General features: G+C 44.4%; 1 protein-coding gene across 2 annotated transcripts in view; it reads left to right on the top strand.

The window, feature by feature from the left end:
• Nucleotides 1-10673, top strand: part of GRAMD1A (GRAM domain containing 1A) — a 633794-nt gene extending 623121 nt beyond the window's left edge. For both annotated transcript variants that reach the window (XM_086930044.1, XM_086930045.1), the window contains exons 18-19: nt 1675-1795; nt 7737-10673. In XM_086930044.1, the coding sequence (XP_086786170.1) occupies nt 1675-1795; nt 7737-7832 (217 nt within the window). In that variant the 3' untranslated portion in view covers nt 7833-10673. The remainder of the gene's footprint in view (nt 1-1674; nt 1796-7736) is intronic.
• Nucleotides 10674-16228: the final 5555 nt, after the last annotated feature.

The raw sequence follows: 16228 nt of genomic DNA, 5'->3' as shown, positions 1-16228 counted from the left end.
AAAGGTGTACTGATCGCTTCAAATAGCGGGTCCATCCTTCACTAATGCATTGTTCTCAGTGCAGGCACAAGTTTGCATGCAACCTCCGAACCAGAGAAAGACTGGATGTGTGTGCAGTACGTAGGAGCTGGCGCGATCATCCTTCTGCAGGGAGCTGTACTTGGGCCTCTGCACGGTGGGGTTGCGCCCCTCTGACACCCTCTTCCTCCTCTTGTGTCCAGGCTTTTCCCCTGCTCTCAAGAACCATTTCTGGGAACCGTAGTGGGGGATGTGCCTGAGGAGCCACCGAGGCACATCCCACAGACATGCCGACAGGGTCCTCTCTCACTCTCCCGTGCTGCACTCACCCTTCTCGTGGCCATCCAGCCCTGGTGCGCCGATGCAGAGCAGGCAGCAGCGCATCCTCCTTGCAGCAGTGTGCAGGTGCCGCCACCGCCCGTCCAGCAGAGGCTGCAAGCATCGGCAGCCTCCTCTACGGTTGTCCTCCTTGCCCTGGGGCGAGAGAGTGGCAGTAGTACCTCCTCTCCTCCATCTCTGGATGGACTACGGCGTTGGCTACTGCTGCAGCGGCAGCTTCCGTGGCTCAGGCTCACCTGGTGGTGGCGCTGTTGGAGGTGGGCCGGCCCCGCTGCCACCGCCTCCCTCTTACCGGCAGCCTTTGGCTGCGAAGGACACCCCCTCTGCTGGTCGCAGCCTGCACACTCTGCAAGATTGTTTACATAGAGGTGCGCTTCCTTCCAAATAAACTGCTCTAAGCTAAATTTAGATTTGTTTTAGATAGCGTGGTCCCAGTCAAGTCGCCGTCAGAATGTCGTGCAAAAATAAAGAGAAATCACAAGCGCGGTACTGTAAAGGCAGCTGTGTCACGCCGTCGGTAAAAGATCATAATCCGGTGGCCGTGACCAATAGGAGACAAGGCAGAAACAAAGATGACTCCTTTACAATCACAAGCCAGCATTTTGCATTAAAGATGACGCTGGCCAATCAAAAAGATGGTGCGGGGCTTCAACTCCGCCTCCGAGAGCTTTGGAATCTGTAAAGATTCCAAGAAGCTCTCGGATGCAGGGAGCAGCTCATGTGCGCTGCTTTCTCCAGCCGAGACCTAAAATAGTAAAAGGACAAAGGTTTTTCAGACCATTCCAGACCCTACCACTAGATGGCGGAATAATGCACAGCATGTGAATCCAGAAAAATTCTTCAAGCTGCAAAACTACACTGATGGGTAAGAAACTGTTTTCTACCATAGGGTTCAGAAGTTTTACAGGTGAGTAATGTTTTCCTTATGACTCAGTTTAGAGTGAGAGAATATGGATCTGTTGCACAACATATTTTAAAGTTGAAGAATCTCAAGTTCATTTATACAGGTGGTAAATGACTATACCAAAATCAGAATAAACATTGATTGCAAATATTTACAGTAGTTGCATGGAGACTTGCAGTATTGCCATTCATTTTGTGAGATTTAGGACAACAGAAAGGTTTGGTGTATTTTGGACTGTTAGAGGACAAGAGATTGGTAATTGTTGCTTGAGTTTTCTGGTTTTGTACAGTCTGTCCACAGGTAGCCTGGTTCCAGGAAAATTACTTTGGTCGCTATACCTACATGAGTACCCTGCAAGGTTTAATTTTTCCCATTATATCTAAACAGTGTTCTGTTTTTATCACCCTATACAGGAAGTTTCCACAGACGTCTGCTGAGTGGGCCGAGATGCTAGAGCTGCAGAAGCAGTTTCACACCGTAGAGGTGCAGAAGTGGAAACAAATCCTGAAGGCATCAGTAGAACTGCTGGATGAGGTACATCATAAAGGGATGGAAGCTGGAAGGGTTAAAAACAGTGAGAAATATGAAATGAGGGTGGCTCACTTCTGTCAATAACTTCCAGATAGCCTTAATGCACAAAATTGACAAACTTGCCATCAGGAACAGCTAGTCTCCCATTCAGCCACCTCCAGAGCCAGGTCTGGGTTCTTTATCTCCCTAATCTCAGAGCTCCATATCTAAAACGACCGTAAGAGTATCCTGGTATGATCATAGTATGGTTAATTTTGTCTTTGAAGGTGAGATTAGTCTAAAGCTTCAGCACCTGACCGTAATCTATTGCTCCATAGAAGAAACTGGTTTAAATCAAATCCTGATACATTGACTCATCCTTTGCTTGTCATTGTTTAAACCTAATCTACTTGGAGTAGCAAGGTATGTTGGCCACTTAGGCAACCAAAATAAACATCACAAAAATATTGGTTATGCAGCAGAAACCTCTTCTCGATTCACATGCTTTGCCGTCTTCTGCCATCTAGTGGTTAGATCCGAAATCGTGAATTAGTACAACTTTTTAGGTCTTGCCTGAGCCAATGCGCTTGCACAATGCTGGGGAGATTATAGTAAGCGGAAAAGAACAGTGTACCAAAGCGGCGGATTAGACACAGTGCATGTGAGACAGGTGCATGCACAATGCCAGCCATGTCACACACCACCATTTGTCTGTGCCTCGGCATCAGACTTCAAAGGCTGCCGCTCCCCCTCCCGCCGCATCAGACGTCAAAGGAATGCGCTCCTTCTCCCCCGTCCCCCCTGCCACAGCAAAGCCGAGAGCTTGTACTTACATGGGATGCATTTTTTCTTTTCACTTTGGTCCCCCGTTAATATTTGTCAACTATAAATGCTGTTCATTTTGTTACTAAACCACAAATCTCACGGGAACCATAGGGCAACAATATTTTCCCTTGTCCATAGTATCACAGAAATGTATGCTAAAGCACTGTGTTTCTCACTGTTGCTCGAAATGAACTTTTGGACACGTGCTTATATCTATTTAAATGCATTCACCCCCAAAAATATATTCTTGAATTAAACTGAAGCTTTTGTGCTACTTATTAGGCACTCCTTCGAACACACATGAAAAGACGGGCATTTTTGGGAGCAGTGTGTCCGTGATTAACGAATCTGATGTTTTTTCAAAATACACATCCAAATGTTTTCAACATTATGCAACAGCCCACCATTTGTCTGTGCCTCTGCATCAGACTTCAAAGGCTGCCGCTCCCCCGCATCAGACTTCAAAGGAATGCACTCCCGCTCCCCGCCCCAGTAATGACAAGAGCTTGTTCCCATTTTTACCCAGAGCGTGTCACTGTATACTTCGCAGCTCACTTTTGAAATAAGGATTTTGAAAAGTGTTATACCTAACATCTTTTTTCCGCCTGCTGATCTGCTGCTCTCTTCCACCTCGCCTCCTTCTCTAACTCCCTGTTCTATTCTCTTCTCATGTGCTGATCTGCTACTCTCTTCCACCCCACCTCCTTCTTTAACTCCCTGTTCTCTTCTGCTGATTTGCTGATCTCTTCCACCTCGCATCCTTCTCTAACTCCATGTTCTCTTCTAATGTGCTAATCTGCCCCTCTCTTTCACACCACCTCCTTCTTTACCTCCCTGTTCTCTTCTGATGTGCTGACCTGCTCCACTCTCCCACACACCTCCTTCCCCAACTCCTTGTTCTCGTCTCTTCTCCCGTGCTGATCTGCTGCTCTCTTCCACCATGCATCATTCTCTAACTACATGTTCTCTTCTCTTATCAGGGGCAGATCTGCTGCTCTTACACCAAGCATACTTCTTTAACTCTCTGTTCTTTTCTCCTGTGCTGATCTGCTGTTCTCTTCCACACCGCCTCCTTCTTTAACTCCATGTCTACTTACGCTGTGCTGTTATGCTGCTCTCTTCAACACACCTCCTTCTATAACTCAATGTTCTCTTCTCCAGAGCAGATCTGCTGCTCTCTTCCACACACCTCCTTCTCTACCTCAATGTTCTTATCCCGTGCTGTTCTGCTGCTCATCCACCCCACCTCCTTCTTTAACTCCCTGTTCTCTTCTCCTGTGCTAAACTGCTGCTCTCTTCCACCCCACCTCCTTATTTAACTACCTGTTATCTTCAGCTGTGCTGATCTACTGCTCTCTTCCAGCCACCTCCTTCTCTAACTCCCTGTTCTCTTCTTTAATCCCTCTGCTGATCTGCTGCTCCCTTCCACCCTGCATCCTTCTTTAACTCCCTGTTCTCTTCTGCTAATCTGCTGCTCTCTTCCACACCACCTCCTTCTCTAACTCCCTGTTCTCTTCTTTTATCCCTCTGCTGATCTGCTGCTCCCTTCCACCCTGCATCCTTCTCTACCTCCATGTTCTCTTCTATATCTATCGCTATCACTCTATCTATTGCCCTCAATATTTCTATCTATTTCACTCACTCTCTTCAAGAGTAGCAATTCTACACATGTAAGCTGATTTAATGTGTTGAAATTCTGTGCGAACTTTAGCATTACATCTCTGTTTGCATAAAATGCAGACCTGGGCAACTACAGGCCAATCTAAGACCACTCCTGTCCTGCTAAAATAGTGAAAACGATGGGATCAGGCCACCTGTCTGCACATCTGAGGCCAGAAATCTTCTAGGCAACTTTACATCTGGATTCCAACCATGTTACAAAATGCAAATCCCCATTCTCAACATTAGGGTACATTTTCTTGACGGGCTTGACAAAGTTCACACATCTGCTTTTTCAGTGGACGATCCACATCAGTTATGTGCTTCTCAGCTCCACTTTCTTTACTGGTTTAGAGGTCCTTCATTAACGCAGTTTCTTTCCAGTCCAAGTGGAGCTAAAAAGTTAAATTGTATAGCTCTTCAATGTCCTTAATTGGGGAATCGTGCAATGTTTGTCCCTACACCGCACCACTAGCGGTTATCCTGGAAACTCACACCATCACCATATATTGTTATCGATTGCTGCTCGACCTAAAAGGGTGTATCAGAAAGTGTCATCCTGCCAAAACTTTAGTGATTTTTCCCATTTTTATGGCCTGAGTAGATAAAACTCGTCAACCTGTCATCAACAGCATAGAAATGACCCAAGCAAGAAGTTCTCCTAAAAAATGACACTTCTGTCACTCACTTTGGTGCCAGCAGTGCATTTAACAACTTTAGCTGTCTTCAGCTCCAACATGTCGCCCACAGAACTGCCATTTCAGTCCTGCGTCAACTATAGGTAGGCATCCTGCTACCCACTTTACACCAGAAACTCATAAAAACAAATCCCCATGCTGCAAAGAGCCCAGAATCATGCAGCCATGCACAGCTTCGGCTTGAAATGACACTTTACAAGAAGGCATTAGATTGATTTGCAGTGAAAGGGCGGCCACAATTTAAAACACTGCTATACAATATTGATTACATATACAAGGTTTTCCATCCATTTCAGCATGCCTGATGATTGAGGTCTACTCCTTACCCAAAGCCTCAACCCCACCCAGCCTTTGCCTTGGAAAATCATTCCCTCATCTCAGACTTTAGACCGGTTCATTCATGTTCCTGGGAGAGAACAAGAATCCGTTCCTTTTGCTCTGCATTATGGTATTTGCTCTTCCATGCTGTCAGTCCTTTGATGTTGCGTAGCTCAGTGGTTCTCCTTCCCATCTCTGCATCCTGAAATAAAGTATTTTTGATTATTAATTTTTCACTATCCTGTGGGTCAAATACTAGTGTTTGCTCCAGAAACACTGTGGTCATTGAAAGGTCACCACTGGACCACCTCTACAAAAGCTTACTGTTTTTCCACACCAAGGCACTGATTTAAATCATTGTTGTCGATGGCTATGGATGCCGAGCCATCCATTTCCTCTCAAGAATATACCTTTTTGTGTCTTTTCCCTAAGCCCTGTAAGGCATTGCCACTGCTGCACACAATGCTTTTTAAAAGCCTGTGGATGAATACTTTAATGTCTACTTTACTAGTCCTATCTTCTGAGAAAGTGTCTGCCATTTAAAGAGGTGTGTATGAGAAGCAATGCCACATTCTGGGCTAACAATCTTGCTTTTTTCTGCATGAAAGCCCGTCAGGCTGTTGTGCCATTTTCATTTGTGGTATCCTTTCATTTATTTGCTCTGACATTTTTGCAGTGCTGCACATCGCTTTCCGTCACTTGTACTCTAAACAGTAGGGAAGTTAAATTCGTGCTGGTAAACACTGACCTGAAAGAGCCTACTGTAGCTAAAGTCAATGCCTTTATAAAGTGATTGAATTTGTCATTTTGCAGTTACTATCTTCAACCCTGAAATAATTGGATGGCCTTTTTTGTTTTGGGATTTTGGGAACCGTATACTATGTTGCAGGAGTATGGTTGTTTCAGAAAAAGATGCCATGCCATTTGATCCGGCTCGGCATTGATTTGTTTTCAGGACGATGTTATGTTATCAGTAGTTTGTGTCTGAAGACTTGACGTATGTTTCTTTTGTGCCCTGCTTTCGGTCTGTGATCACCTGCTTGGGAGTGAGTATTTCTTGGTATCTCTTTGTTCACCTTCTCTATATTAGCTTTCCTTAACGAGTGAATATTTGGATCTAACTCTGTATTTTGTGTCCACTAAGCAGAGTCGAGTTTGAGGGGTATTTTCATAATGTTGTCTTCTGTGAAGGTCCTCTTGTTCTGTTTCTGCTACTATGTTAGAGGCATCTCTTTACACTCAGGTGTCTGAGGTAGTCCTCTGTGATTCTACCAACTTGAGTCTTGCCCTGTGAAGAGTAGGGAACGTTTAGCTTGCAGTGTGAGTATTGGTTTAGATATATGTGTAACTACATTGATTATAGATTTGTGAATGTCCCTTTGCTGCTGCTGATGTTGGGAGATTGTAGTTTTCACTTAAATCTTTAGTAAGTTGCTGTAGTTCGTCTTTTTTGCTTTTGAGTTCTTTTGCATTGCTTATGTTATTCATCAGAGAATTGCAGCTGTTAGTGTTTGTGTGTGCAGAATATGTATTTGTTGGTGTTGAGATACTATATTGTTCCTGGAAGTCCCGTAAGTTATAAATTTGGGAGGTATGCTGTAGACGGATCTTGGTGTTGATATTGTACTGTTCACCTAAAATCTTAAGAAGTTAGTGCGGTTAGCTCACAGATTACGGAGTATATCGTCTTCATAAAATGGCTTCAGTTATTTGCAGATTAGCATCTTATAATGTTTAGTGTTGCTCACTTTAAGTCTCGAGTAAGTAAACAGTTGATTTTGGTACCTTTTCAGTATCCTTTACTTCCAAGCGGGGTGATCAGTTTCCTAGAGGATGGTCTTAGTGTGTTTGGTATTTCTTAAGCTACAGATCTGATTGCATTTGTTTGTTGGTACCAGGTGAATATTATGTTGCTTTTCTCTTGTGGCACACGTTCTACATTTTCTGCATATAAAGACTTATTTGGATGTTAGAGGATTGTAAATTCAGATTTCATTCAGTATTTAGCAAAGTAGAGGTCACTGTGCGGTGTTTCTAGTGATCGCCGCTGTTGGCTTGCCCCTACCGTACATAGTGCCAGAAGATAGGCTACTTCACAATAGACCAAATGGTTTATATGCTTAACAATCTGTTAACGACTGAAGGGTTGTGATGATGACATGCTAGGTACTGTTTGTGAACTTGCACAACAGCTTTTGGTCTGTTTCAGTTAGCCTTTTGAGTTGACTGGACGGTCATGTATGCTATGCAGAAGAGTAAGCAAAGGGTCACCGTGATGTCTAATGAATGTATGCTTATTTATTGCTGAAGCCAGTGGGTGACGTAGCAGATTGGGAATGCTTGGTAGAAGCACCTTATGGATCCAGATTGGTGGGAATAAGAAAAGATAACCATATATACTGTCAAGTTTGCTAAATGTAAGCTATAAATGGATTCTCTGACTCCAAATCTTTCTCTTCTTTCAGATGAAGCTGTCCCTGGAGAAGCTGCACCAAGGCATCACCGTGGTGACTGAACCTCCATTGGAACCCGAGAGGACCCAGGGAGACTCCCTATCCTGAGGCTGGATGCTCTCCATTGTTGGCACGGCACAGTGATGTGCTATACAGCAAGGTGGCGGTACTGGCGGAGGGAGGTCGAGCATTCCCACAAGATCTGGCACCTTTATTTCGGAGGAAATCTTATTGAAGATCTACTTCGAAGAACACTGGGGAAAATGAAATGGCTCCCTGTGGACAGCAAAACCCACAAATTCCTTTCCTGACCGCTTTCTGTTCCCTGGAGGTCTCGGGACGGCAGGAGATTTGGGATGATGGGCCGAAGGAGCTGGAACGGTTAGTCCTTCATTTCAAGCTGTTATGTTAAGGGTTTCAAGGCCCCCATCACAAACAGCACCTTCTTTGGAAAATGGACTTGAGAGCTGCATCTTACAGGACTGCCTTCTTGTGTTCCCCTAGTGTGTTTTGTGAGATCATAGGATGCAGTCAGTAAGTGTTTCCAAAGCCACTTGATGCTGGAATCTGGCCTTAAAACCACGTTATTTTTTTTCTTTTCATGATGGACATTGGGATGACTTTGTATACTCTGAAGACTCTCCCTTTACCACAGGTTGCGGCAGTGGGATGAGTTACACAGAGCTCATACTAGGGGAAGGGGACGAGCACCAGCTTGAAATCAATGACAAGAGGCTTCGACTTAAATTAAGGACATGTCAGAGGCCCTGCATTGGAACTGTGCAGCACTTTGAAGAGGACCATATGCTTGATTTGTTTGGTGTGAATCATGACTTAGGGTGTGAGAGAAGGATGCAGTGTGCCCGTGTTTATTTGTGGCACGGTATTCAGGTTGAATTTGTTTCCTATTACTTGAACACACTCTCCTAGGGAATAGGTCGGATCTTGTAGTAAATGAAGAGGAAAGGCTGAGACTGGAAGTGATCGAGCCTATTCTAAGTTATAAAAACAGTGTATTAATGTCAAATCGGCAGGCTGAGACATCAAGTTCACTGGAGAAAAGGTGCAAAGACCTGAGAACAAATCCATGTTTACGGATGAGGGGTTTGGTTGTTCTGCCCTAACAGTATTGCTGCAGTTATCCAGTGTCTTCTCTTTTTAACCTTCTACCTCTGTCTCATTAGCACTTCTTTTGGATCTTGTCCGCCTTTATATGATCATAGATGCATGTCCCTAAGTGTTTGTAGCAGAAGCAACCTAACCCCACCAAGGGATGTCACCAGTGGGCAGTATCTGCTGCTCCTCGCTTATTGTTAGTTTTTCGGCAGTCCTTCCGCTAATCCTCTTTGTAGTCATACGACACTGGCAGAAATCGAATGTAAGCATTTTGATCGTGGCATGTCTAGCTTTAAATACACCTGCTGTGCATACTCTTGCAATCTAGTTTTGGGCTGGAACGTGTGTGACTTGTTTTTCTTTGAAGAAGTCTTTTGAGTCATGAGGTATAGTGACTCCTCCTATTGCTGGTATTTCGTAGGGGCTTCAGCACCATTGTTAGATTTCGTATCTCCACGTCCGGTTCGGCCGTGTCTTTAAGTGCATGTTTACTTTCTGTGGTTTCTATTCTCGTGCTGTTGATTGGCCAACACTTGGTCTAAGGCATTGGATTAATCCGGTTATATCACCTGTGGGGTAAAAATGTATGTGATCTCCTTCCACTAATATTTTCATTTTGGTGAATCAACCGCTACCTCACTGGCAAATGGGATTGTAGTTAAAAAGAGACTATTTGATAAAAAAGATTGCCCCTGAATACAGCTACTTCTAAAAGTAATGAACACAGATGTATCCATTTACTGAAGTCTAGCTGGAACCTGCTTTGCAGTTTGGAATTTGAGGAACATAGAGACTAAAGTATTGTGAACATTTGATTGGGAGAAAATGGGTCAGATTGGCTAGAGCTCAACGTTTCTATGCCACCTGAAGATGCAGGGCATATGCAGGGCTTACCCAAGGAAGATCTCAAATGAAGAGCTGCTCTGTTGTCAGGATGCATAGCTGGGACTTGGCAATCCAAGGCTCCAGTTTATGCAGCCCTTGAAATTTGCACTAACTTGTTATTGTTAAATTTATTTTGCCTCAATACCGTTCAACGTGGATTATTTGGGATGTTAAACCACTACATCCCGGTCGAAATAGAGAGCTATGAAACTATCACATACCCTATTTTGGCTACCACTACATCATTAAGGTGTGTCGATAAAAAATAAATTAATCTATACATAGCTATACATAATTTGATGATGTATCTGTACATGAGGCAGTATATTTGTCTGTGTAAATGTCACCCACAGTATGGTGACATAGACCCTTAGTCGGCTGCAGATACACGTGTGCCCCTAAAACAAACAGCATGTTGTTGCAGTCATCTGGTCTGTCATGTGAAAAACTACACATGGTTCTCCTCAGGTCTCCACCGACCATACGTCCTACAGATACCACCAATCGAGTACAACAGGATGGTTCTGTGTACACTGCTTCAACCATCTCAATACTACTGTTTACTAAGAAAATTATTTACAAATCGCAAGTTGTTCCATTACTTTCACTCAACTAACAGGCACTTAAGTGTAACACTGCTCACATGCCTTGGATTTGACTTCTAAATAGAGGGAAACGTTGGTCTCTCTTCATACTTGTGTCTGCACATTGGAGCAATGGACATCTCACAGAGGGTGTTCTAAATACACATATATTTTCATTATATGGCAAATAGTTTTTTAACCATATTTATTATTAACTAGCAGCCCGCCCGGGGCAGAAAGGGGCTGGGAGCAGCATCGCAGCAGGAGAGGTGCAGCAGAGCGGCCGCTTCTGCCCACGCTTTGTTTCTCCCGACGTCCCGACTTTGTGTAAAATGCTTTTTTATCACTCTCTGTTCATGGCCCCCGCCCGTCCCTCGCTGCGCACCCGCGGCTGCTTGACTTACCTCATCCACCGCTCCTCCCTGCGCTGCTGTGTTTACCGCTCCACTGCTCCTCCGCTTCTCGCTGCTACTGACCGCTTGTCCGCTACCTCAACCGCCGCTCCTCCCCGTGCTGCCACTGCTCCTCCGCTTCTCGCCGCTCCTTTCTGCTTGTCCTCCGCAGCTCCTCCCAGCGCTCGTGTCCTCTGCTCTTCCTGTTGCTCCTGAACGCCGCTCCTCCCCGCGCTCCCGATGTCATCACGCAGACGTCGCGGCCGGCGCTACTTTCTAGGGACTACTTTATTTTTATTCGTAAATGTTTTAAATAGCGTATATTTTTTATTTTTATATCGCCTATGTCCTTCTGCTTGCCCTGAGGTTTTCTTCATAGATGTCTTGGGTGTTTAGATTGGTGGTGTACTTTTCGAGTTTACCTGGCTCAAAGGACAGACTTCTCTCTTTATAATAGTAGTATTTTATTATTATTATTATTCATAGTTCACTCCAAATTTAAAATACGACCAAGAACACGATTAATCTCCTTGCATATATGGCTGACATTCTCCCTCCTATCCAGAATCGCCATATTCCTTTCTGAGGCCCTTTCTCATTTAGACTATTGCAGTGATATGCAAATTCCAGAGATTTGTTTCTGGATTCATCTTCAGCTGACCACTTAGACAGACTGACCTCAGCTGGCCTCCACTGATGCCTCTGTATGAGCTGCTGATCAAGCAAATAATTGACAACCACATCCTTGAGCCATGCGGAGTGGTGCACCTATGTAATTGTGTGCTTCCTTTTCTGCCAATGACTAAAATATGCGTCCCAGAACTGTTTATTGCTGCAGATATCCTCTAAAAATGATAATAGGGGGAGAAGGAGTGTTACCTGTGACATCAGTGGGAACTCCCGGGTACTTCATGGCGAGAAAGACTACAGAGAATGCTACAAATGCTTGAAGCATCACCTCTTTTATAGTTTGGTGCTGTGAAGCACCTGTCTATTTGCATTTCCCCTATAGACACCTGGGAAATATTTATTTTTTTCAAGTTCCATGTACCACAGCTGCAGAGTGGAACTTCTAGGACGGTGTCCCAGTAAGCCTTCAAATGAATGCTAAGATACATACTGTACAGAGCATTTAGCAGAATTGTTCTCTTAATATTTCAGTACGTAGCTTGTTTGTTGTAGGTAGGGCATGCATGTCTCGTGTAATGTCCTATACTAGACTCTCCCATTACAGAGATCTGGCAGCAGCATTCATAGACAGATGCTGGACGTCAGCAGTGTGCGCCATTGACCCTTTTGACTATTTTCATTTGTGCTCCAGTTCACATTTTTAATCCGCATTAATTTCCTGTGCACTGCCCAGGAAAGACTATTATTTTAAAGGCCACACTTTTCATGTCTTAATTATCCTGCCCCAACCCCTTTTCATTTTTAAAAATGTGTTTGCCTTTGTCCTCTTGAAGCCTTTATCTTTCTCTCTACATTATGTAATCCACCTGCCCCTGTTCTCACTTTGTTCTGATGTGCGTTGTGAATATTCTGCATGGAGAACTTAGTTTACTGGTTTTACTCTGTGCATGAGTGTTCCTACATGCCTGCCTTCATAAACTTAAATTCATTCATTCCTTTCTCTTATGGACACCGATTCTCGCTCATTCCTTCCTTCCTTCCTGCCCCCATACCTCAGTCCTCAGTGGGGATTTTGATTTCATCCAACACTGCCCACAAATGCATGGTTTCCTACTGGGACCTTTGACTCTCTTCAGGCCATCAACAGAACCTCATATTGCCACATCACTGCCCATGTCGACACAGAGTCTCATTATTTGCGTAATTTCTGCCTTCCAAGTGCCCCCATCAGGGGTGCATCATTGGTTCTACAGTCACTGTCCACATACAGCCTTACTTGTTCCTGTCTGCTCCTGATCCCTTCAGCGGAGGTCTCTCACCACCACATCACTGCCCAACGATGCCTCACTCATTTCAATTCCTCTGCGCTCAAACCCATCACTGCCCACACAAGGAGCGTTACTCATTCCTTTGCCTGCCTGACACCCATCAATAGACCTTAGATATACTCCTTACAGCCTACATAACAAGAAGCCTTACTCGTCATCATTGCACTTAGATATGGCAATTAGACCTTACAGGTTCTCACATGGCTGCCTTTAAATCGATCAGTTGAACCTCGCATAGTTCACATCACTGTTCTCCCGCATCTCAGTGCCATATACACATCAACAGCAGCACCTACATCATGTATATCTTCCGATATATCAAACAATAGTTATTCTCCTTTTTAGGTCGAGCATTCAAGACCTCTTGTATATACATTAGTGTATAATTATATGGGTGTCTACTTTGTGGGCTCTGGAGATCAGCCCTAGGACTTGTCTGCTTCCGTTAGGGACCTTTTTTTTCTGTTCAACTACCTCTATTTAACTGTCTTGATAGAAAACAATCAGCAGAGGTCAGTAAAATAGCAGAATCGCTTTAGCATTCTCTAGATTCCAGTCCATAGAAATGGTCTTCCACGAGCACCAGTGGACAATTATCTTTTTTTCATATCTTGTTTTTTCCGTGATATGACCACCGAAGGCCCTGATTTTATATTAAAAACAGAGCTTTGGACTATACCATTTCCCGCTGAAATGCAACGTTTCTCTCCATGTGTACCCATACCGGACGTGTCAGGCAGTTTGGTGCTTACTTTCCCTCCATGTTAAAGAACAGTAGATGTTGCAGCACCAAGGCTAATGTGCTGCATAGCTAAATACATATAAGGTCCCAAAGGCGAGACCAATTGAATTGCAAATGCTTTTTCTGGTCACGTTATTCTCCATTAGATTTTCTCGCTCCCAGATTAAGTCCCTCTCTCACTTTTCTATTCCACATTCTCTTATACTGATCTTGTGCTCCTACATGCATATGGTATTTAATGCACAGCACAGTTCATACTCGTTCTCAATTTCCAGCCTTTTTCTGGGCAGTATGTTTCTTAAAATATTGCTTGATCTTTTGAGCCTCTCCGATTTCCTTTACTGCCACAGGAGTATTTATTCAAGCCATCTAAAAAAAATAAGGAATTCACCAGCAGAATTTGGGATATTAACTAAGCAATGAAATGCTGCTGGAATACAGCTTCAAGAAAGACTTGCACGGATGGCTTGCTTGTTCAATCTGAAGGATTTAGCAGGCTCGATGCACCTTTCCAGTCTCCCCTTTCCTCTGCAGAGGGTAATATGTGGTTTAAAAGTGGGTCCAACATTACTGGGCTGGTCCCAGTATGAAGAGAAGTAATAAGATAAGGCTGGTCGTACAGAAATTTCAAATGTATTGTTCATGTTTGTTCATATGTTTTAACCTGTTTTTCCTTCCTGTTAATTCATGTGATGGATGTCGGTGCCTTCTACATGGCATCTTGAAACACTCCTACGCAGACTGTCTCCACTGATGCTAATGTTACTGCTGTACAGGAGAGCACATCCAGACTAAATACAGGTCCATTTAGTTTGCTTTTATGCACCACTCCATCTAGATGTTAAGTGTTCTGTGCAGCATTGAACTGCACAGCAGAAGCTACATGCGGTGCAGGCCACCGTACCATTTTACCTATCCTGTAGCTCTGCCATATTTTGGGACTATGAAGCCAGTGTTCTTTTATCTGGCAGGATAGGGACTCTGAGTCTGTCTCCTTGTGATGCCAGATTGGTGAGGGATATATTTTTTGCCACAGCTCCTCAGTATTTACCCAATTCAATGCCTGACTGGCTCTTACAGTAGAGATTTGTGTTAATGAGTTACTGCAAAATGATTTTGTGTGATGCAAATAAGTACAGTCAAAGATTGCTTTCTTTTTGTGGTCTCAGTCACTTGATTGCTATTGAAATGTCCATTTGTGTTTGGAGAGAGAAGCCTTTTTGCCACTTGGTAGCTGTTTCACACAGTGAGTTGACGTCTTGGTGCCTAGGATTAAGTAATCATTTTGGCAAACTACTTCCAAGTCACTAGTAGCAGAAGCTGCTGCTTTTCAAAATGGATATGAACTACCTTGAGCTCAGATGGTATGGATGTGTAGACCATTACAGCTGCTGAAAACAGCCAATGGCTGCAAGGTTGTTACTACCATGCATCACAGCCAGTTTTCCAGAGGAGTTACTAATGGTAATGTCCAGGAGGTGGCTCTGTATTACTAGCAAAGCTAAAGATGGAGCAAATTTAATTATGTCAGACCAGGAACCTCCCTGAAAATTCTTAGTTTGTGGCATGTGTAGCTGTAGCTATACATGCAGTATATTCTCCTGTCATCTAGTGTTGGGCTTGGATGTGTTCAAATTGTTTTTGTTCAAAGAAGTTTTTTAAAGGCATGAGGTGTGGTGACTCCATCTATGCACATGGGCATCACCTCTGTTTTCTCTGACGTCTAGTTCGTATGTCTGCTGGAGTTCCTTTTTCGATATTTTCTCACCAGGTCTTTGGCACTGTCCCTCGTCAGTCCAAACAATCCCGCTGCTTGTCGGTCTCCCCTGTCAGGTGTTTCGTTGACTCCGTTTTGCGGTCAACAAAATCTCCACCTTGTGGCTCTGCTCCTCACAGCTCTCATCCTTTTTGCAGCAGAGAGAGAATGTTGACATCATGGAACAGGCTTCTATTTGGTTCTATGCAACTTGCCACTCCAAGTTCCCAAGAACGGATTGGCATTAAGACTGTAACTTGTGCCTCTCTCCTGATCACTGAGAAGAATCCTGAGTGGTGTTTCGGAACAGAAGGGCACAACACTTTGCCTCTACTTCAATGGTGCAGCTCTGAGGAGAGGACGCCCTGGACATTTTCGGTGAACGGGAGGGAAAAGCCTTGCAGCAGTTGAATGTGTCGCGTAGAAATCATCAAGGCATTCTCATCAGAGGATGCTGACTTGGAGTCAGATATCGAGACCGAAGGTCCCCCACCTGGGAAACACCCGTTGTCGAGGACCACAATAAATACCACTATCTCCCATCCCACGGAGGAACCAGCCTCGAGCTTGCATGCCTCATCTCATGGCTTAGGGCCGCCACCACCTCCGAGCCATGGTTAGCACTGAACTACCTTCAGTCTGCTTCGTAACCTTGTCCCTCGGCATCGACTGCTGCTTCAATGCCGGATACTAGACTCCCCTTCAGCCACATTGTGAGTAAAAAACTTCGGAGCCGAGATCACCTTCAGGACTCCCTAGGCACCGAGCTGCTTTAGCTCCATCCAGACTACCATTGGAAGAAAGCTACCAGCTCATACAGCTTCAGCAACTCCTCAATGCCGGGCAGTAGAGGATTCACATCAAATCAGGCACGAGCCGGATCATGGCTAAGCCTGCCCAACCACCTATGGTGACTGTTCCTCACAAGAATAGACTTAAATTCAAGGAGGCCCTCAATTCTCCCTCAGAGCCGTTGCCCAAAAAGACTTGGCGCCATGACAAAGACACTTTCCCCCTCTGTGCCTGTTGCTTCTAACCCTCCACCTCCTCCTTTCTTCCATTCCTATTCTT

The sequence above is a fragment of the Lissotriton vulgaris genome, chromosome 7 (assembly GCF_964263255.1).
Source record: "Lissotriton vulgaris chromosome 7, aLisVul1.2, whole genome shotgun sequence".
NCBI classification, from domain to species: domain Eukaryota; kingdom Metazoa; phylum Chordata; class Amphibia; order Caudata; family Salamandridae; genus Lissotriton; species Lissotriton vulgaris.
This window is presented reverse-complemented; position numbering and strand designations above follow the sequence as displayed.